Consider the following 21,481-nt stretch of genomic DNA (forward strand, 5'->3'; position numbering starts at 1 on the left):
TTCAACCAAAACACCATTGCCAAAGTGGAGAATAAGAGTACACAGCTTCATTACTTGAGTAAAAGTACAGATACCCTTTGCTAAATTTTACTTGGTAAAAGTAAAAGTACTGAAGTACTTGTTTCTAAAATAGTCCAGTGGGGTAATGCACATATTAAGTAATACCGTTACCGAGGTGATAAAAGCAGCAATTTTACATGAAGCTTCTTTAGGACCTCCTGAATGATTTCAGCCTAGGAGCCCAGCTGAAATATTAAAATTTAGTGTCAAATCACTTAAAAAACAATATTCTTAAAAAACGTTTTTTGTTTTTTCCCTCTCAAGTAAAACTTTCAGGGTAATGGCCTTTTAAGACCACTGCATAAGCTTCCTTTTGTTAATTTGTACTCAGGCCAGTATATCTTCCAAATTATAAGTGAAACATAGAGTGCCAAGGCACCTTATACCTCAAAGAAAACTCAAAACCCCTTATATAATATAGGCGGAATTGTTAAAAAAAAAAAGGCAGCAAAAATGCTTAAATGTTAAGAGATCTTGGTTTTCTCTTTTATTTTAAAATTCAACTAGGTCATTGGTATAGCTATCTTCTGTGTGCATAGTTTGGTCATTTATTATCAATTACAGGGCCAATGAAGATCACATTGCTAATACTTTGACATGTATTAAAACTTTAGTTATGTTTAAGTTCATACACATAAATAAATATATAAAATCTTAACTTTGGGATTCATTTGAACACTTTATCTTTTGCAGGAACTTCAAAATCACTGTTTTTAAGCAAATTTCATTGATAGTTGATAGATATATGCTTTTAATATGACATGTTACAAAGTTTTTTTACGAGGGCTCCTAAGCCAAAATTACACTATAGACCCTAAGGAAACACCATGCAAAATTTGGTGCTTTTATCACCTCGGTAACGGTATTTTCACTATGCCACCGGACTAAAAGTACTTGAGTATCAAGAGTACAAGAGTACATTTTCTAAATATTGCATTACTACTGGCACAGTGCTTACATTTATGTAGGCTACAGAAACGTCCTACATGGAGTTATGAAAAATGTTAATGTTAATACCTTGGAGAATGCAAAAGGAATTGAAAGTAAAATCAAGTCATTTTCATCTTTTTACCATGTTGCCAGGGATGGGCAGTATTTCTAATACATGTATTTAAAATACGTATTTCAAATACAAAATACTATTTTGTAATTGAAACACTTGAAGCAAACACTATTATTAACTTGTTCAGAAAATTGAAATAGTCTGGCGAGGTGGGGCCACGGATTGGCACATTCCCGAGATGGACCTGCTGCGTCTTCATCCATTGTTTCGTCCATGGTTTCGTGTCTTATCTAAATCTGACCATGGAGTTGACTTTGGCGGAAAGCTGAAGGGGATTGCTGATAGGCTGTCCCAATCAGTGGCGCCTGCACAATCCAATCACGTTTAAGAGGGAAACAACAAATTGAGGGTTTCTGAGATTTTTCTTTTTTCCTTTTTTTTTAGAAGAAGTAACAGGTACTCACGGTTATGGATAGAAATGTAGTGGAGTAGAGTACAATATTTGCCTCTCAAATGTACTTGAGTAAAGTCATGAGTACTCCCCAAAAATGATACTCGAGTAAAGTACAGATCCCTCAAAATTGTACTCAAGTACTGTACTCAAGTAAATGTACTCCGTTACTGTCCGGCTCTGTAAACCACACAATGATCCAAAACATACAGCCAAACAAGGCAAGAAATGGTTAACAAAGAACAATATCAACATTTTAGAGTGGCCCAGCCATAGTCCAGACCTCAATCCATCAAAAAAGTGAGCATGAGGCCAGAGTGATGGCAAATAATCGTTCCTGCCTCAAAACCCAGGTTGCTGTTAAAAAGGTGCGGTCTAGAATTATTGTGGAGACATGGAGAGGCTTGGTAGGTATTATATGAACCATTTTGAGAGCTGTGAATGCAAATAAAGATGTTTCCAGTGATTGTTAAAAAGGGTATGAATAATTTTAGACACGCCATTTTTCACAAAAATGATAAAAAAGACAAAAACTCTTCTTTTTTTTAATTCTATTTGGCATGTGGCAGTGTCATTTTCAGTCAGAACAAACATATCAGTCAAGAGAAAAATCAACTTTAAATCAATATTTGCTAGGGGTATGAATAATTTTGTTCTTAACTGAATATATATATATATATAATAGAATACCATTTGAGATCGATCAGTTGCATTGTTTCTTTAAAGGGACACCAGGCAAGCCTGATGCTTTTTCTCTACGAAACTCCCCCTCGCTCGATCTGAAGCTCTTTTCCTTTTCTTTGCGTCTTCCGTCAAGGGTTTTCGCTGCTTCTTCGCTGGCTCTGCCATTATACACACGTTTGCAACAATCTCTAGCGTTTTGTTAGCCTGCCTCTGTGCTGTAAACTGATCCTGCTTCGGTCGGCGGGTAGGATACACCGAACTTGCAAGTGGGATATTCTTCCTACAGGCAGTAGGGGCGGGCGAGAGAGCCTTCATTCGCCCCATAATGAGTCATTTATCCACATACAGACTTACGAAGAGGATTAATTAACACGAAAACGTTGCCTGGTGTCCCGTTAATCAGGGCAGCAATTTTCAGATTACAGAATTGCAAAAGGGTTCTCAATGTTTTCTCAGTTAGCCTTTTAAAATGATATCAGATTAGTAAACAGAATGTGCCTTTGGAACATTGGATGAATGGTTGCTGATAATGGCAAATGTAGATATTGTGTTCAATTGTCACCCATTTCTATTTCTGGTAATATTTTTGGGGCAGCCGTGGCCCACTGGTTAGCACTCCTGACTTGTAACCGGAGGGTTGCGGCTGAAGTGCCCTTGAGCAAGGCACCTAACCCCCCACTGCTCCCCAAGCGCCGCCGTTGAAGCAGGCAGCTCACTGCGCCGGGATTAGTGTGTGCTTCACCTCACTGTGTGTTCACTGTGTGCTGTTTGTGTTTCACTAATTCACCGATTGGGTTAAATGCAGAGACCAAATTTCCCTCACGGGATCAAAAAAGTATATATACTATATATATATATATATATATATATATAATATCAATAAAATTGCAGTTGTGTTGTTTTGATTGAGTAAAAATAAAGCAAATAATACCCAATTATAGTTCTACTGAAATTACTTGGAAAACAAAATGTAAAAAAAAAAATATGAAAATGAATTAAAATGGATGATATAGCGTTTTGGAACTAAACTCTTCATTTACATCATGTGTGGGTTGTTCATATAGCCTACATAAATAAGTAATTTCACAAATTCAACATACTATTCTGAAAGGTATTGAATGTTTCCTTTTTGAGTAGACAAAGTACTCTTTGTAGTTATAAACATTATCAAAAAGTTTATAATCGTTTAAATGGGGATGGGGCACTCATGTGGAGCTGCCGATCTCTAGCCTCAGTAGCCATGCTCAATTCGGGGCTAAATTTGGGTTGGCTTCAAGACTAGTAAGCAATGCATGCAATTGCCATTAGATGGCAGCTTTGACCAATTAATAATTAGTATGAATGATTTACCTGGTTGTTATGGAATTTTGTACATTTATTTCCATTAGTTAGAAATAACAAATCACTTACATTGACCCTTCTTAAAATGAAGACCAAAATGCAGTTATGAAACCAAAAGGAGTTACTTCCCAGACAGTGACAACACTTGGAGGCTTTACATCAAATATTTGTACCATAACTCCAGGAACTGAAAACACCCATCCCCACTAGACCACTGCAATTAAGTGGAGGTTGCTGCTCACATCATTGGCACTTTCTTGAATTTCTTCTTGGGGGATCAATAAAGTATCTATCCATCTAACAATGCCATTCATTCATACGTTATCGGTCTAGCGTCAACACACATTTTAGGGCTTCAGGGTGCGAATTTGACAGCATATTTTGCATATAGGCCTAATGGCATTGTTAGATGGTGGTCAGAACAAAGTCAGACACAAAATGGGCAGTTAGGCGAAAGTTAAAAGATATAGATAAGAACTGAAAACTGGTTGCATGTGATTTGTTTATTAAATTTCACGAGAGGTCTCGCCCTTTTCAGAGTGTCTGCCTTGACATAGCCTCCCGCTACCTATACCTATATCGCCACCGAACTCAGGGCCTTAATGTTAAGTGGATTGTGGAAGGAAAAAATTAAAATATAAACAAATTCTCCTGATAAAAATCATTTATTTCATACTGTAGAGTAAGACCAAGGTGATTGACGCATGGAAAAAAGACAAAAATTCCTTAGGCAGGAGGGCACATAAATTAACTGTTTGGCTCATCCAAAACTCATAAATAACACATGACAAGTTATGACTATTTAAGACCAGAGAAGGTTAAGACAGAAATTGTTCCTGCATTCATGTATCGGATTTACAAGGCAACTGAAACAGAGTTAAATAACTTATCAATGAGCACCTGTTAAACCAGGGGGATACACTTTACTCCTTCAAGGCGAAAGAATGAGGTACAGCAGGAGTCACATGATGGTCAATGACCTATACACCAATGCAATTCTATCAGCTGTTGGCAATCATGGTGTCATGATAAGAGAAAAGAAAAATAAAGTTAACCGAAAGAGCCATGAAGTTGTAAGCCTGGCCACTTCAGAATTGTATGTTCCTCCGCATTAAGGAAAAAAACATAGTATAATTGACACTAAAATACAGCCTATGATGTTGCACTTTTAAGGTATGCTACAAGATCCGCACGTTCGCCCTTCTTCTTGATGCCGGCAAAGATCATCTTTGTGCCAGGAATGTATTTTTTGGGGTTTTCCAAGTAAACAGTGAGAGTATTTTCATCCCAGATGATGCCTGGACAACATAATAAAATAGACCAATACGTTCATTTAACCATTTCAAAATAAGGAAACAGAATTTACTGTATTCAAGCACCATTACATTAACGACTCACCTTTAGCCTTGTTGGCATCCGTATAGGAGAAACCTTCCGCTTGTCCGGTCTTGCGACCGAAGAGACCCCACAGATTGGGCCCGACTTTGTGCTTTCCTCCATTTTCAACGGTGTGACACTGGGCACATTTCTGGACGAAAACCTTTTTTCCTTTGTTAACGTCTCCCATTCTTCCTGTAAGAGACATTATATTTGAAAACGAGAAATGTACGAGGCATGCGGTGACGCTGAGGTTACCGCTGCTCAAGTTATAAACTGAAATGTTCTTTCAAACCTTTAATTTGCCCTTGGGGATCAATAAAGTATCTATCTATCTATGTAGGCCTATATTAGTTACATTAAAGCAGTGCTAAACATTTGCTCTCGTGGTCCCCCTATAATTGAGAAGCGCAATAATTAACTTAGGCTACTAAATAGGAGTATTTTGCTACAAAGCATGAATAACTATTCATGCTCCGTGTTTCTGGACTAGACATCAGATGCATTCATAAATCTGAATGGCTGACGCTACGAGAGTTGCGCAACTTGCCGGCGGCGTTTAGCCAACATCGGCTAACTAGAAGATAGCAAGTTTGACCTTCTTTACGTACCAGGGTCGGAATGCTTTCACAACCATGCATGTCCTGTCTCGCAGAAACATGCTAGCGTTACAGATACAAAGTCAACCGGTCAACCTCCCAGCTAAACACCACGCTAGTTCAATTAGTTCTACAGTACGTTAATGTTACGGATGTCAAACTTGAGCCCATACGAAGATGGTTTGGTGTTAGCTAACGTTAGCCCTAACGTTACACTATTCATAGCGCCTAGCTAATGTTACCAAACGTTACAGTGTTAATATTCCATCATAAAGGCGATAAGGAGTCTCTAACCGCACATAACATAGAATCTGACAAACGTTTGATCAACAAACTTCCAATTTACTTCTACACACGTTGGCTAAATTAACGTAACCACCAACTAAGCTAACGTTACCGCATTTCACTCACCCGGAGTCCAAAGTAAAAATGCCAGTGCAGAGGACAAACATGGGAAACAAGCGAATGGTTTTGGAAAGACTGATTAATGATACATGTTCTCTTACCTGTTTTCAATTCTTTTTAAAAAAATCACTTTTTAGCTCAGCTTTAGGTAAGCTCCCAGGCTCCCCTTTCCTTGTCCACGTCGCGTGCTTGCCGGTAAAAATGGACCCCGATGCTACGCTAGGGCTGCATATGGCTAAATAAGGTGAGTTCATAACTTGACGTCATTTCCACACCCATAAAGTCCCACTACGCTTAGCAGCATGAACTTACAGTATTCTTCATGAATTCAATGGAGAAATATTTAAAAAATACTCTGTAATGACACTGACAGTCTATAACATCAATTACAGTACATGAATCCTTCTGCCAGTCATATTGAACTTGTGATGTAAAATGAGTTCTCAAACTATATTTATTTTTTACAGTCTGGAGAGTCTGTCTCAATTGGTGTACTTGTACACTTTCGTGTAGTACACTATGTGCACTGTGTGCTTACTGGCAGAGTGCGCAAATTTTAACAAAATAGTATTCTCATATCAAACACTAACTCCGTGCACTTCTAGGAAATGACGATCGCAAACATTTTAATATAACTTTATTGGCGTCCTCAATTCGACAGTGACATGGTCATACTGTGTCAAAACATGAACCGTTTATGTTATAACTTGCTTGTACCTCCGTAAAGTCTGTTTTCCACTGCTGCTGCTTCAGCTTTCTCAACCGCGATTACTACGAGTTTGAAAACACTCCCTCCCCTTCCGCTATTTGGGCAAGATGGCGTCCGTTAAGGGCGAAAAGTGTCCAGCGTTGCACTCTCAGACTCGTACTTCGCGTACTTCTGCACTTACAATACCTAATTTGAGTGCATGAGGGTGTTCACACTGACAATTCCAACGACACGAAGGGTGCTGCAAGTTCCCGGATGGTGCACTCATAACGGTCAAAAAGCTGAGTGTGCAACGCTGGACACTTTTCGCCCTTAACGGACGCCATCTTGGCCAAATAGCGGAAGGGGAGGGAGCGTTTTCAAACTCGTGGAAATCGCGGTTGAGAAAGCTGAAGCAGCAGCAGTGGAAAACAGACTTTACGGAGGTACAAGCAAGTTATAACATAAACGGTTCATGTTTTGACACAGTATGACCATGTCACTGTCGTGTTGAGGACGCCAATAAAGTTATGTTAAAATGTTTGCGATCGTCATTTCCGTGAAGTGCACGGAGTTAGTGTTTGATATGAGACAATACTATTTTGTTACAATTTGCGCACTCCGCCAGTAAGCACACAGTGCACATAGTGTACTACACAAAAGTGTACTCACGTAAGTACACCATTTGAGACAGACTCTCAGCTTTTTGACCGTTATGAGTGCACCATCCGGGAACTTGCAGCGCCCTTCGTGTCGTTGGAATTTTCAGTGTGAACACCCTCATGCACTCAAATTAGGTATTGTAAGTGCAGTAGTACGCGATTTGAGACAGTCTGTCTCAAACACATGCCAAACCGACAGGGGGACCACTGAGCGCGATACTGGGTTAGACGATACTAGATCACGTGAGCCCGTTGAAATTCTAGTCGTGTGTTTCCTGTTTCCCGTCGTGTGATTTTCTATTAATGTCTATCTGGTTTCCCTTGTTTTCGCATAGATCTTCAATTGTCCTGGAATTTATTATAAATAATACATTTATCCCAGGTTATAAGGCATTTTGGAAGATTTCGTGTGATTGAAGTTATTGTAATTGTAAGTTGATTCAAAATGGAAGACAACACCAAACCATCTTCGTATTTGGATGACCCACCTAATAGCAGGTTGTTTTTAGTAACCAGCAAATCTATCACCGAAGACACTATTCGAGATCATTTTTCTACGTTTGGGGAGATCCAGGACATATGGGTGGTAAAAGACAAACATACGAAAGAGTCCAAAGGAGTGGCCTTTGTAAAATTCTCCAAATCCTCACAAGCTTGCACAGCCATGGAAGAAATGCACGGGAAATGTTTGGTTGAAGGAACCAAACCCATCAAGGTGTGGGCATAGTTAGCTGGCGTTACCATCTCAGCCTGAGCCTAGTCTTCATGGTTAGTATTAACCTTCTGCTCAAAACGCTGCATGCTTAACACGTATTTCCTCCCTCCATCAGGTGTTCATCGCTCAGTCCAGGTCATCGGGAAGCCATAGAGATGTAGAGGATGAGGAGTTGACTAGAATCTTTGTAATGATCCCAAAGACATTCACAGAGGAAGACATGAAAGAAACTTTCAAGGTGAGAGCTGTTCCGCTGACTTGAAGCCTTTCATTGTGCCTGCCCGCTGTTCTTTTTGAAAGGCTTGCTTGGGAGGAAAAGCAGCATTTTGTTTAATACTTTATTATTATTATTATTGCACAGGACTATGGAGACATAGAGTATTGCATTATTATAAAGAACAAACTGACTGGAGAAAGCAAAGGGCTTGGATATGTGCGGTTCCATAAGCCATCACAAGCAGCAATGGCCATAGAGAACTGTGACAAAAGTAAGAATAGTTTACCTGCATCAATGTCTATGAATTAATGGAACACTGTTGTTTAATTGCATGCAAAGTGTCCTTTTTGTCTCTGATGTATTTCTTCATACTTCAACAGCGTTTAGAGCAATCCTTGCTGAGCCAAGAACCAAAACTTCAACAACAGAAAATGAGTATTTTGGCAACTCTAGATCTGAACATATGGCCAATGAATCAGGAATGAGTGGATATCCTTTTAGTGGTACTGTCTTTCTTCTCTTCAGCATGAGATTTTTCTTGCAGTCATTCACTCTTTCATTCTTTTGTTTTTATATCTATAACTGTTCAATTGCATTATTGCATTGTAGTATGCATCTAAATGTAGTCCATGTTTTGTACAGCAGATAACAACTACACATCAGGGGACATGTGGAATAGTGACATGATCACCAGATGTTTGATGGTGTCTTCAAGGGCGGCCATTACACAGGAGCAGGTCTACAGTCTCTTTGATCTGATCCCAGGGATGGACTACTGTGAGATGCAACGAGATCAGTATGGGTTCAGCAAGGGTAATATACCAGTTACTACGCATCCCGGACCTATGGTGTCTCTTGACTGCATTTCATAATCTTGTCTAAATTAAAAACACCAAACATGAATGATGAAAAATCTTCTCATACTAAACTGAATTGTTTCTCATGTTCTTGTAATTGTCAGGACAAGCAATGATTCGATACAACAACCTTGGCTCTGCCGTATATGCTAAAGAGAAGCTGAACGGCTTTGAATACCCACCTGGAAATCGTCTTGTTGTGACTTATGTTGACGATGGGGAGGACAGGACCAGGTGTGGTGCAGTTTGCTACTATTTGCCTTTTGTTCTGTCGCTATGCTTTTGTTTGACTTGAAGCTCTTTAGCGACACTCTGTCATGTCTTATCTCTCGGTTTGCTCAGTCCGGTGGGGAAGATGGCCATGCAGCTGGTGGCCGCACAGATGATGTCCATGGTGTGGAATGGGCCCACAGGGCCCCAGCTTATGAAGACCAGCACTGTAAGGAGTTATTCTCATCAGAGATGTTTCCGCTCATCAAATGTTCTTGTAGAGATTGTTTTGCTAATACTTGTCAGGTGTTTTGCTAATACTTGGGCATCTCCCTGTAGGGTTATACCCCCGTCGCTACTTCACAAAAGCCCAGAGTTCAGACCGATGTCAATCTTCCCCCTGTGAAGAAGATGGCCCCCTCAGACAGTGTGGTTAAAGAACGCCTCTTCGTCATATTCAACCCTTCACCTCTTCCAGTCGATGTGCTTGAAGATGTGTTTTGGTATGGGTGAAAATAATAGTTACACTGATGACTGTACATATACTGTATAGACTGTATAGGATACCTCAGATAATTGCCAATCCTGTAATAACAAAAACACCCCCATTCCCCTTTTCCCTGTTTTTCAGTCGTTTTGGATCTTTGGTTGAAGTGTACCTGGTTCCTGGGCGGAATGTGGGTTATATGAAGTATGCGGATAGGAAACATGCCAACGATGCCATGGCAGCCTTGCATGGGAAGGTTGTGAACGGAGTGAAGATGAAGGTGATGTTGGCTGACCCACCAAAGGAAGAGTCTCACAAACGTCAGAGGACATACTAACATCCAGTGCAGAACTAGGTAAGTCATCTCTCAGGGTAAGGTATGGTAATAAAGGCAAAATGTATTTAGTTTCAGCTCTAAAACCTTATGTTAGTTGAATGAAGTTGTTTGCTCTTTGGAAGATGATTTTCACCAGTACAATTTTATTTCTGTGAAATGTTTTTCAAGGTTATTTTTCTGGCTTAATGTTGTTAAATATAATGTCTTTCTCTCAACGACCACGGGCCCAGCGGACAGATTCATTGTTCTGGAGCCTCTTGCAGATTTTATGGAGCATTTCTAGTGATCATAGACAAATTTTCATGGTAATGCGGTCTTACCTTTTAGCAGATACACCCTGCAGTATGATTAGAAAGGCAAATAGTGGCTATCTTCAACAGTGAAAGGATATGACATTTGATATATTTTAACTTCTGCCAGCCTATTTCAGGTAATGTTGATGGAATGTCAAAGCTTTCTAATAAAATGTCAGAGCCATGGTTCCTATATGAAAACTAGGAAAATGAACCTTCGAGGTATACAGACCAAGGTCTTGGTTTTAGTCAGTATGGTTTTTGCTCTGAAGGTCAATGTTTTCTGCCTATTAGCATGATGACATAAAACAGCAACCTTTATGAATGGCTTCTATGAATGTGTAACTAAAGTCACTTAACACTGTAGTATAGGTTGTACTTGGACTTTGACATACTGTTGAAGAAGAGAGACTGCATAAGTGAGACATCATTGATCTTGTATAATTTTGGGTATAATGTTTTTCTTCTTCCAGAGATTTAAATGACATGACCTGCTACATGACTGGACGGACATAAACGATGACACGACCTCTAGCTATGGACAGTGACTTCCATACTTTTTGTTCTTGATGTGGCTTATAGTAGTGAGAGAAATTTGAAGTAATTTTCAGTATTTTCAGTCATTTTCAGTATTTTAAGTTATCAATGTTCTAATGCAGTCCAGTAGAGAAAACGTAAGGAGAGACCACCACAACAATTTAGTGTCTCTTCTATTTATAAGAAAAAATATATGTAGATATATTGTCCATTGTATGTGTTGATAATAAAAAACAAAACACAACATCTGGCTTGTCATGAGATTGATTTAGGTAATTCTATATTTATGTTTTAATGTTAATTGTACTAATTTGGAATGGCAACAGAAGCTAATTTTAGGGTCCATGCTTAACACCACAGCTACATGGATAGTGGTGAGGGCTGCGGTTATTTGAACCTTCTGGCACAGACAGGTTATCATCATCGAAGGTCTTAAAGGTCTTACTCTCCGTAGAAAGCATTTGACCACCGTGTCCTCATTCGATCTCCGTCATGGGTCAGTCCCACTACTTGTAGCCTCTAGTACAGAGTTTGACACTGGGCACTACTTGCATGCAAAACCTCTTCAGATGCCAACAGCAGCACGTGGCAATCTTTCTAGCAAGTTTTGGCCATATAGTTGGTGTTATCAAAGCTGTTTTGCTGTTATCCCAGAGACCAAAACAACTACAGTGGTAACCTGAGTGGCCTTGTTTTTTAGAAGTGCAATACATATTCACCATCAACAATTTGATACAAAACATGCTGCCTATAAACTAGGGCTGTCAAAATAACTGATTAATTTTGATTAATTAATTGGAGAAAAAATAACTGATTAAAAAAAATAACGCAGATTAATCAATTCTGTATGACCTTTGACCGAGCCGTTGTAGTCAGTAACCATTAGACTGTAAAATGAAGGAGAGAGAAGAAAATGTGCTGCCTAGATCATTGATTGGAACATTTACTTTTCAAAAACGGCTTGATGGTGTTAAAATAAAGTCCTCTGCAATGTATGTTTCTTCCCGAAGCACTTTTGAATTTATTTCCTCAGCATATTAGGTCATATCATAGATTATTATGGCCATTAAAATAATAATAAAAGAGTTTTTGAACTTTAATGTCACTAATGCTGATTATTCAATGATTCATTTGGATTTAAATATGTAAAATACTTTCACAGCAAAAATAATATGTGCGATTAATTTAGATTAATTAATCACAGAGCATGTAATTAATTAGATTAATTTGTTTAATCGATTGACAGCCCTACTATAAACATACCTCTAAGTGGGACATTCTATCATACATTTTAGACACTTGAACAATAACTATTAGACTATAATTTCTACAGATGGCATATAGGACATAGTATTTGGTTACCAGAGGGTATTTTTGGAGTGTCTATATTTATGATATTAAGCAGGCTGATTGCAAAAAAGAGCAGCTTAGAAACAAGTTACATTTAAATGAGGCAGTGTTGGCTTGTAACATCTCAAAGACTTTCAGACAGGTTTATTCCTCAAGTAAAACTTTGTACTGACTGTTAAATCATCAGGTCCCTTTCCCTGCACAAGTGACAACAATTAAACATCAAAACTTCACATAAAGTACTAAAGGAGAAATTGTAGGGTCTATGGTATTAAATGGGGCAGTCGTGGCCTACTGCTTAGGGCTTGGAACCGAAGGGTTCCTGGTTCGATCCCAGACCAGTAGGAACGGCTGAAGTGCCCTTGAGCAAGGCACCTAACCCCTCACTGCTCCCCGAGCGCCACTCTAGCAAGGCAGCTCACTACTCTGGGTTAGTGTGTGCTTCACCGCACTGTGTGTTCACTAATTCACGGCAAAGACCAAATTCCTTGTATACGCAAGTATACTTGGCCTAGAAACCTCATTTCAGGTGTAGATTTTGGCCCATTCTTTTAAACAGATAAAAGAATGGGTCAAAGGGGTTCCTCTTGTGAATCTTGATCTTTAGTTCCTTCCAAGGTTCAATTAGATTTAAGTCAGGGCCTTGATTTCCTTTCACTGAAACCAGTTGAGAGTTTCCATTGCTGTATGCTTTGGATCGTTGTCCTGTCAGAGGTCTACCCATGTCTCATCCTCCTGGATGGCAAGATTCCTCCGGAAAAAAATGACTCCATTCATCATTCCTTCAAGTCTGCCATTACCATAAAATGAAAAACAGCCCCACACCACGATGCCTTCACCTCCAAACCTCACTGTTTGTATGGTATTTTTAGGGTGATGTACTGTAGTGCTATTTCTCCTCCAAACATGGTGTGTAGTATGACATCTAAAAAGTTCAATTTTGCTCTTGTCTGACCATGCTACGTTCTCTCAGTATTTCATAGGCTTGTCCAAATGTTGTGTAGCAACTTTAAGTGAGCTTCTACATGTTTTTCTTCAGTAATGGTGTCGTGCGGGGTTGGGTCTTGGGCTCTTCTGACTATCCTTCTGACCCCCTGGTCAGAAATCTTGCGAGGAGCTCCTGTGTGTGGCTGGTTGATGATGCAATGATGTTCCTTCCACTAATGGCCCCAATGCAACTGGAAGATATGTTGAAGTTGAAGTTTTGAAATGCATCTGCAACATTCCATCGATATGTTTTGCAACAATAAGGTTGTGAAGGTGTTGGGAGAGCTCTTTGCTTTTACCCATCATGAGATGTTTGTTGTGTGACACCTTGGTAACAAAAATCCTTTTTATAGTCCATCAATATGTACTAACCCGGCTTATATCAATTTGCACAAAGGGATAATTACTTTGTAACTACTTTCATATTTTAGCTTGTTCCTTTCCTTTCTTTGCCTTGGTGTACTGCTTTTTCTTAACATGTTCAAAACGTTCCACTTTATTACACATAATTCTCACATAAATTAATTTTGAATGTAATGCCAGCAACATGTCTCAAAAAAATTGGGACGGGTCAACGACCCTGAAATGCAATTTTCACACACTGTATGCTCCATTGCAAAGTGCTTGAGGCTAAATGAAGTATGAGCTTAATTTATTTTTACATTTGCTGTATAATTGTCATTTAATAAGACCTCTTGCAAAAGGGGGCCTTGACCAGAACCTATGGTATTGGGGGGCCTTGTCACGGAAAAGTTTGGGAACCCCTGCGTTAGTGAATTATCGTGTCCCAGACTCCCTGAAAGGAGATCTGGCAGGGCCAGGCTAGAGTTTACATTAGCATTTGTGAATGAAGCATCAAACTGTGCTCATAACAGTGATTATCGGAAGTTTTCCTGAGCCCATATGATTTTCTTTACAGAAATATAGGTTTTAATGCAGTGCTATCTGAGGTCCAAAAGATCATGGCCATCCAATATTGTTTTTCAGCCCTGTCCTCTGTTTTCACCTATTACACAACTTTTCCTACATTTTGTTGCCCTCGTCCAAACTTTTTTGAGACGTGCTGGCGTTGCTGGCATCAAATTCAAAATGCTTATATTTTCCATTTGATATGTTGTCTATGTCCTTTTTGCAGCTAAATATGGGTTTACGAGATTTACAGATGATCACATTCTGTTTTTATTTGCATTTTACACAACATCCCAACTTTTTTGGATTCAGGGTTGTAGTGGATAAGACACACAATTAACTCATCCATTGTCTATTCATATATTTAATGTAATCAGGTTGTTTGACTAATGACTGAATAGACTGGGCAACTCGACTGGTCTTAGCTGGGCTACAAAGTACACATTTCGATAAAATCTGAACATTTTAATTATGTTAAAGCAAGTAATTGATTCATATGGCTCTGGGCTGAATAGGCTACTTATTCCTTCCACTAGGTGGCACATATGGATAGGCCTATGATAATTAAAGGCTTAGATAGATAGATAGATAGATAGATAGATACTTTATTGATCCCTAGGGGAAATTCAAGGTCTCAGCAGCATACATACAACACAAACACATTATTTAACATCAGAAAGAGTAATTAAAGTATATAATATAAAAACACAACTAAGCAATAAGGACAGTAGAAGATAAAGAATATGCTAAATATACTAAAATACAAATTATACTAACTTAACACTTAATACAATATATAAAAATATACTAAAATACAAATTACAAAAATACAAATTATACTAACACTTAATCTAAGTCATTCTAAAAACAGTATCCACATAGTGGTGATTAATCTGATCCTGTGATTCTCTGTGCATAGTAAGATATGGTAAGGTGCTCTAAGGTGCTCTGTGCGAATGAGTGTCATGGTGGTAGTGCAATGGTGATAGTGGTAGTGGTCATGGTAATAATAATAGGCTTGTCAAGCCAGGTTCCAAGTGGCTGTTAACCTGCATGTGTGCTAAATGCATATTAACTACACTTTGTGTCTAATAGTACAAGTCTAGGCCCAAATACATTATTCTTCATTATTATTATTATTATTATTATTATTATTATTATTATTAACTCTTCACTTGTAATTGTAACAGCTATGGTGTTGTTTCTGTTGTTCCTTTACTGACAACGTCATTTAAAGGTGCAGTGTAGTGTTGTTCTCAAAATGCTTCAAGACTTTTAATGACAATTTGACACTAAGATGGCGTGAACCGTGCAATTAGCCAATGGTTATAGCCTAGATTTGGTTTGTCATAGACCCAAGGACAGGGCTTTCTTGAACGTGAACAAACGTGCCACAGATAAAGCAATAGTTCAATATTGAGCCTATTTAACCTGCAGAAACACTGTAATTTTAAAATGATTTCATGGACTTAACATTTAGAGAAAACCCCTACTGCTTCGTCGTGCCTGTAACCTAGCCTACTCCAGGTCCTTGTTTTGTTCACCATCAGTCCATTCTAGAGTCATGATCCACTCCAGTCTTTATTTCGCTCCTGAAGTCATCCTTGCTGCAGGGAGGAGCGTCGCCAAGCATCCGTCTACCTGCGTTCAAATTCAACCATACCCAGCACTTTTTCGACTTTATGCCGTTCTTCTAAGGACTTTATTGTGTTCTTAAGGACAACAATGTTTTTCGACAACGACTGTCAAGGCAAAACTCCTATACTCTAATAGAAGAAAACGGCTTATTGCATATATTGGCAAGTCCAGAGCATCGTTTCCTGCGCCAAGAAGAGGCAAGACATGGTCAATCCAGCAAACCGTTGGTAAGCGTTTACGCCGTGATGCTCATTGTATAGATAGGCTACGGCCAATATTTTAGCTCATTCAGTAGGCTAGGCTTATTACGCCATACTTGAGCGATGGTTTATCATACGCATAACACGCAACGTACACGGCAGACATACGTCGATTTCTGTTTTTAAAATAACATCTATATGAGTCACCCCTGTGAGAAAACCAAATCCAAAAACCTCCCCGTGTCTGTTCAGATAATGCAAGGTTCGTAAGGCAATATGTAGTGATTACTGGAGATTTGCTTCAGTCCTTGGCGACAGTGTGGCTACGATGAGGCAATAACAGCCTACACATAACGGTAAGGACGGTGATCACTGAGCTGCGTCCTGCGCCTTAGACTACCTGATTGAAGAGAAAATGTAACTGCGCATAACAATATGCTATTGTGGTAGCTATTCAGTTGTTGGCCAGGCTACCTGTCATATACTCCGCTGATTTGGGTTGATATTATTCCACAGAGGGCATAGGCCTAGCCTACTCCTTCATCATGAGATGACGCATACGGCCACAGATCTCACTGGATTGAAAGCCTTTAGGATGAGCAATGGACTGTGCTTCAAAGTAGGACTTTGGGGGGAAACTTCATCAGTCAGTCAGTCACGTAGAAACAGGGCACTAAAGAAGGCGCCTCAGCGAGTCATTAAAGGTCGAACCATCACCAGAATACCATGCAGGCTGCCCTGAAATGAAATTGAAAATGAAAGTAATTTAATGACGAAATTATTTAAAATAGTCCATTCGGAAACTATCCTTTCAGGGTTTGGCAAAAACAACGGAACTCCAGCCTATCTGATAGGCTAGATGTCCTGTCAAACCAGCCCTGACTGGAAGAAGACGGATTAAAATACTCAGTAGCCTACTCATTTAGGAAGGATTTGTAAAAAGATAGTGTGGCAGCATTTGGCTCAAAACAGAATGACCAGGCCTAACTCAACCACATTATTTCACTTAATATTGACATTGTCATGATGCATCAATTATGCCACATATGGCTTCAAACACGTAACTGTCACTCAGAGGCCTAACTTGTGGCTTGTCAAACCACTTACTGAATAAGGCTATTAGGCAACATTTCGAATGTAACCGAAATCATCCTTGTTGAAATACTAGGAAAGTGTTCCTTCTGTCTAAAGTGAACTGCTAATTACAAAGTCTTTTAATTATGCAACAGACTGTAGTAATCACAACTGGTAGAGGTAGACTAAGCTATGATAGTACACAAGGCCAATGATGTGCTCTCGGGACAGCGATTGGGTGGTGGTTGTTCAACAGTATATTCCTGCTGACTTCCTTATTGATGAGGGTCACAGCAGTCATCATTACAACCACCTGCATTCAGTGCTTTTGAGAAGTGCACTGAACAGATCACCTCATCTTGAAAGACCTTGATTTTGTTTTGGTTGGTTTGACATTTTTGATAATTTTGCAATGGTAGAAGCTGTGTAGACAAAGTGCAAAATGTATGTGTTCATCTCTATAACCACAACATTTTGATACACAGACCAATGGTTCTATATGGTCATAGAGCTGCAACTAATGATTATTTTCATAGGTGATTCAACTGTACATTATTATCTCGATTTATCGATTTGGTATTTAATAGATAAAATGTCAGAAAATTATGATCAGTATTCCCCAAAGCCCAAGATTTTGTCCTCAGACACCTTGCTTTGTCTACACACCAAACATATTTAGATTAGACACGCAAATCAAATCAGCAAAAAGATATCCTCTAGTGTGCGTCACTTGCTCAAAATGGATAGTTCATTCCTCAAAAGCAAGTATTTATGTCAATGAAACTGCCACTGTCATCAAAATGAGAAGTCTTGACACCATCGTTTATGAACAAGATAGTCAAATGGCTTTGTCATGTTTTCATTATGACAGTTTGCTCTCAGTGTTGTCCCATGCAAAAAAGGTCAGAACTCGGTGACACTACCTGAAAATGCTCAGGACAGCACTATACAGTACTTGTACAGCCATTTGAAAACTACAGTAAAGTTACAAATTGCTGTAGTTAGGGGAGTAAGTGAGTACAAGACACTGAATATGTACGTTTCACAGTTTTACTGTATATGCTCTTTGCAATTCTACAGCATTGTGACAGAATTTGATAACTAGTTCACCAATTTTGTATGTAATGACTCAAGCAATGAAATGAAGACTATTAGTTTTATTGGGAACGACTATTCAGCATCCATAAGTATAGTTCATTTTGACTGACATGACAAAGCAACTGATACATGTTCAAAAGCATTTGCAATTTGTTCAGAGGAAGGAGAAATTGCTACTATGATGTGCACAAATGACTAAATGTTGTGGAGGTTGGACTAATAGTTATGAGAATTTTCATTCTGATCTGAGAGAAGCGCCAAAGCGACTGAGAAAAACTGTAATAGTTGTCAACTAATCTATATATTGTTACAGCCTTATATTTGAATAGCCTTTGCTGTGCTAATGCCACATGTAGCTCTTGCACCAGTGTGCAGACAGATCAAATTGTTGTAGGCTAGATGAAGATTTTACTTAAAAAGTTTGAATGAAACATGGACTACCAAGTACTTCGGGAGAACTGTTACCATGGGTTACTCATCATCTGCAACAGAACTGTTGGATGCAAATCAATTTCCAATCTGAGAGAGACACAAACAATGTCACTAATGACCAAATTGCTAATGACCAAATGTCTGTGAGCTAACATCACTCATACACTTTATGTGACCATCTTTGACCGTAGTCTGAATAAATTGAATCATGTTACCTCACTTGTATTATGTTAAAGTCAGTGATACCACTCTCCCAGCTGTTTTGCTGAGTGCCGGTAGAGTTGGCTAAACATGAGAATAACTCTAGCCGGCATCTTTAATCTCTGTCCCGCTCTTCATAACCACCTTCTGTCACATCATTAGTGTTATTTCCTCAGTTGGCTTTGAATGCATCTTTGTTTATCCGCAAACTGGCTGTGGTGTCTCCTGTGTTCAATTTAATGAGCTTCGACAACCCAAGACCTGGATGGTTGCACAGAGGATCCAATTAGATTATTTTAATCACAAGCAAGCAACACCCTTGCTCACAAGAATTCACATATTGAAATAAAAACACCAGGCCAGGTTTGAAGTAGCCTACTCATGCAGTCTCCAATCCATGACAGAAAGTCTCTGGAAATCTTATCAATGTATTTGTGAGTCTTATTGAAAGACTTTCTGTTTTTTGTTGTTGTTGCGATTATCAGGTAAAGCATACTGTAGCTTGATGTACTATAGACTAACACAGCTGTGTGGCTGCATATAAAATCACCAATGCTTGAAAAGACTAGGGGAACCTATGAGAGTCAAAGCCCAGGACATTGGGGGATGGGGAGGGCCTTGCGAGTTACTCCAGGGTGTTACACTGCCAGTAAACATTCTGCTGAGCTGTGGGAAATGCCCATTTCAGTTGCCCTGGAGGTGACGTGTGTGTGTGTTTGTGTGTTTTCCATGAGGCCAAGCTAATTACACAGATGTGGCTCTTCAGCCTAGTCTGCCTCAGCAGAAAGTACATCCAAAACATCCTTACATACACCACTAAAACTCCACCATTTTGTCTTGAAGTTTCCACTTGTGAAATGTTAATGTCATTTTTTCTTAATTTATTCTTATCTTATCTTACAAACATGGACCCACTGTGTGTGTCTGTGCAGTGTGTAGCCTAGTGTTGAGGTTGAGTTGAATGACGTAACAATGTGAAAAGTGTTTTGGTTTGTCCTTTACTGTATCATGGTGGTAGTGCAATATGGCGGACTCCTTGGAGAGGGACTAGCTAGCAGTCAGCCTAGATATGAAGGCCAAAAGTGGAAAAAAATAGTTTTTCTTTATTTCATGCTTCAGTGAATCATAGCTGATTAGATTACCAGCAACAGTATTTGAAGGTAGATAGCTATTGCTGTTAGAGGATTAAACTGGTATGAAAGGGTAGAGAAAAAGAAACTAAACCTATAAAAGTCTATGCTGTAGATACGCTGGGAGACGTGCATCAGCATAACCAGCATATATTGGAAACACACAAACCCATCCATGTTGTGTGTATGCAGATGTTTTGGAGTATACGTAAACATTTATTTACAGCTAGTAATTGACTGCTGCCATATTAATACTGGTTAGCTTTTACTACTAAAAAGTATAATTATGACAGCTGTCAAAACACTTGGATAACAGCATTGTATGAAACACTTTTTATTGCACACAGCTCTAAAATTAAATCCATCAGAATACCACCAATGAAATGAAAGGTAAGGTGTTGGGAAGCAAGACATTAGTTACATCATTGATTGGTGGGATTTCCTGCACAGTGGAGTGTAAATACAGGGCACATTGGGCACCCCTTGTAAAAAGAGGTATAATTAATATATATTTTGCCGTTTTATCTTAGTTTCACAGTGTAAGAAATTAGGAAAAATCCAACCCTGAATAGAAGCACATTTATGAGAAGAAAAATCCCCATAAAGAAATATCCCACACAATTATTGGCACCCCAGTATTTGATTCTTTGTAAAGCCTTCCTTTACCCATCTTTACCAGGGCTGTACATAAATGTGGAAATTTCTTACCTCCCCCAGTGCCATAGACAGGTTGTTGTTGTTGTCACCCTGAAATGCTTGTTGACAGAGGCAGCTCTCAGGCTTTCACACATTTTGTTTCTCCTGAATTTTTCCTTAAAACATTTTGGTCAGAAGCCTGAGCAATAAGTCATTTGTGTGATTGATGTTTGCTTCCTAGGCTATATTTTATATGTTGAAGAATTCATTTCCAGTCTTTTGCATTTCATCTGATGTGATTCCCAGTGCGGGTTATGAAAAGGTACTAACATCTTTGAACATTGATGAAAAAGGAATCAACTTGATGTTATTTAACATGATAGGATTTCATGTGTTGAGATCGTTGAGTCAGCAAGTGGTCTAGCAGGTCTTTTGCTGACAGTGTGTGTGTGTGTGTGTGTGTGTGTGTGTGTGTGTGTGTGTGTGTGTGTGTGTGTGACAGCGCTGTAGGAGTGCATCATCCAGTCCCAGGGGAAACAACTGTCTGCTTTTCTGCCCTTATTAAGAGAGCCACATTCTGCTTTACGGTCATGCTGTCAGCTGTTTGTGAGCCTTGCCTTGCCAAGATGGATGACGCCTCTGTCTTAGTTTTATGTCTGTCCAGATCAGAGTTTCCGCTAGGAAAAAATGGTGCCAGGGTCAAAGTGACCGGCAGAGGTTTCGTTTTCCGGACATTTTGATGATATGCCGGTCAAATATTATCGCTTCTTAATTACCAAGTCAAGTTGAGGAAAACTGGAGACAGGCTATGTAGCTTAAAGAATGACATAATCAGGCTGAATAGAATGCAACATGTTCATTAGCCTAACTTACGTAAACATGCCTAACAAGATCTAGCCAGTA

The 21,481-nt window shown here is 39.1% G+C and overlaps 3 protein-coding genes across 11 annotated transcripts in view; 2 read left to right on the forward strand and 1 right to left on the reverse strand.

Annotated features, from left to right (window-relative positions):
• Window positions 1–4,185: 4,185 nt before the first annotated feature.
• On the reverse strand, window positions 4,186–6,138 carry LOC143100554 (cytochrome c-like). The gene is made up of 3 exons (XM_076263821.1): window positions 6,022–6,138; window positions 4,938–5,111; window positions 4,186–4,837 (listed from the first exon to the last, which is right to left on the reverse strand). The coding sequence occupies exons 2-3, from the start codon at window positions 5,104–5,106 to the stop codon at window positions 4,692–4,694; spliced, it is 315 nt and encodes a 104-aa protein (XP_076119936.1). The 5' UTR covers window positions 5,107–5,111; window positions 6,022–6,138; the 3' UTR covers window positions 4,186–4,691.
• A 1,388-nt stretch (window positions 6,139–7,526) lies between these two features.
• On the forward strand, window positions 7,527–11,169 carry rbm45 (RNA binding motif protein 45). Of its 3 annotated transcripts, XM_076263823.1 has the most exons (10): window positions 7,527–7,985; window positions 8,101–8,223; window positions 8,347–8,473; window positions 8,583–8,705; window positions 8,845–9,015; window positions 9,164–9,293; window positions 9,402–9,498; window positions 9,609–9,772; window positions 9,901–10,111; window positions 10,860–11,169. In XM_076263823.1, the coding sequence occupies exons 1-9, from the start codon at window positions 7,716–7,718 to the stop codon at window positions 10,091–10,093; spliced, it is 1,398 nt and encodes a 465-aa protein (XP_076119938.1). In that variant the 5' UTR covers window positions 7,527–7,715; the 3' UTR covers window positions 10,094–10,111; window positions 10,860–11,169. The 3 variants fall into 3 exon arrangements, with proteins under 3 accessions (XP_076119938.1, XP_076119937.1, XP_076119939.1); XM_076263822.1 differs by having other exon boundaries at window positions 9,901–11,169; XM_076263824.1 differs by having other exon boundaries at window positions 8,848–9,015; window positions 9,901–11,169.
• A 4,350-nt stretch (window positions 11,170–15,519) lies between these two features.
• osbpl6 (oxysterol binding protein-like 6) overlaps window positions 15,520–21,481 on the forward strand; it is a 39,785-nt gene continuing 33,823 nt past the window's right edge. For 3 of the 7 annotated variants that reach the window (XM_076263825.1, XM_076263827.1, XM_076263830.1), the window contains exon 1: window positions 15,521–16,034. The gene's annotated coding sequence lies outside the window, so the exon portion shown is untranslated. Of the gene's footprint in view, window positions 16,035–21,481 lie in introns of all 7 variants that reach the window. The other 4 variants (XM_076263826.1, XM_076263832.1, XM_076263828.1 and 1 more) reach the window with 2 other exon arrangements.

This window comes from Alosa pseudoharengus, unplaced genomic scaffold, assembly GCF_046254945.1.
Source record: "Alosa pseudoharengus isolate Yale_2024_CS ecotype anadromous, Long Island Sound unplaced genomic scaffold, YU_APseudo_1.1 YU_APseudo_1.1_scf_3, whole genome shotgun sequence".
Lineage (NCBI taxonomy): Eukaryota > Metazoa > Chordata > Actinopteri > Clupeiformes > Clupeidae > Alosa > Alosa pseudoharengus.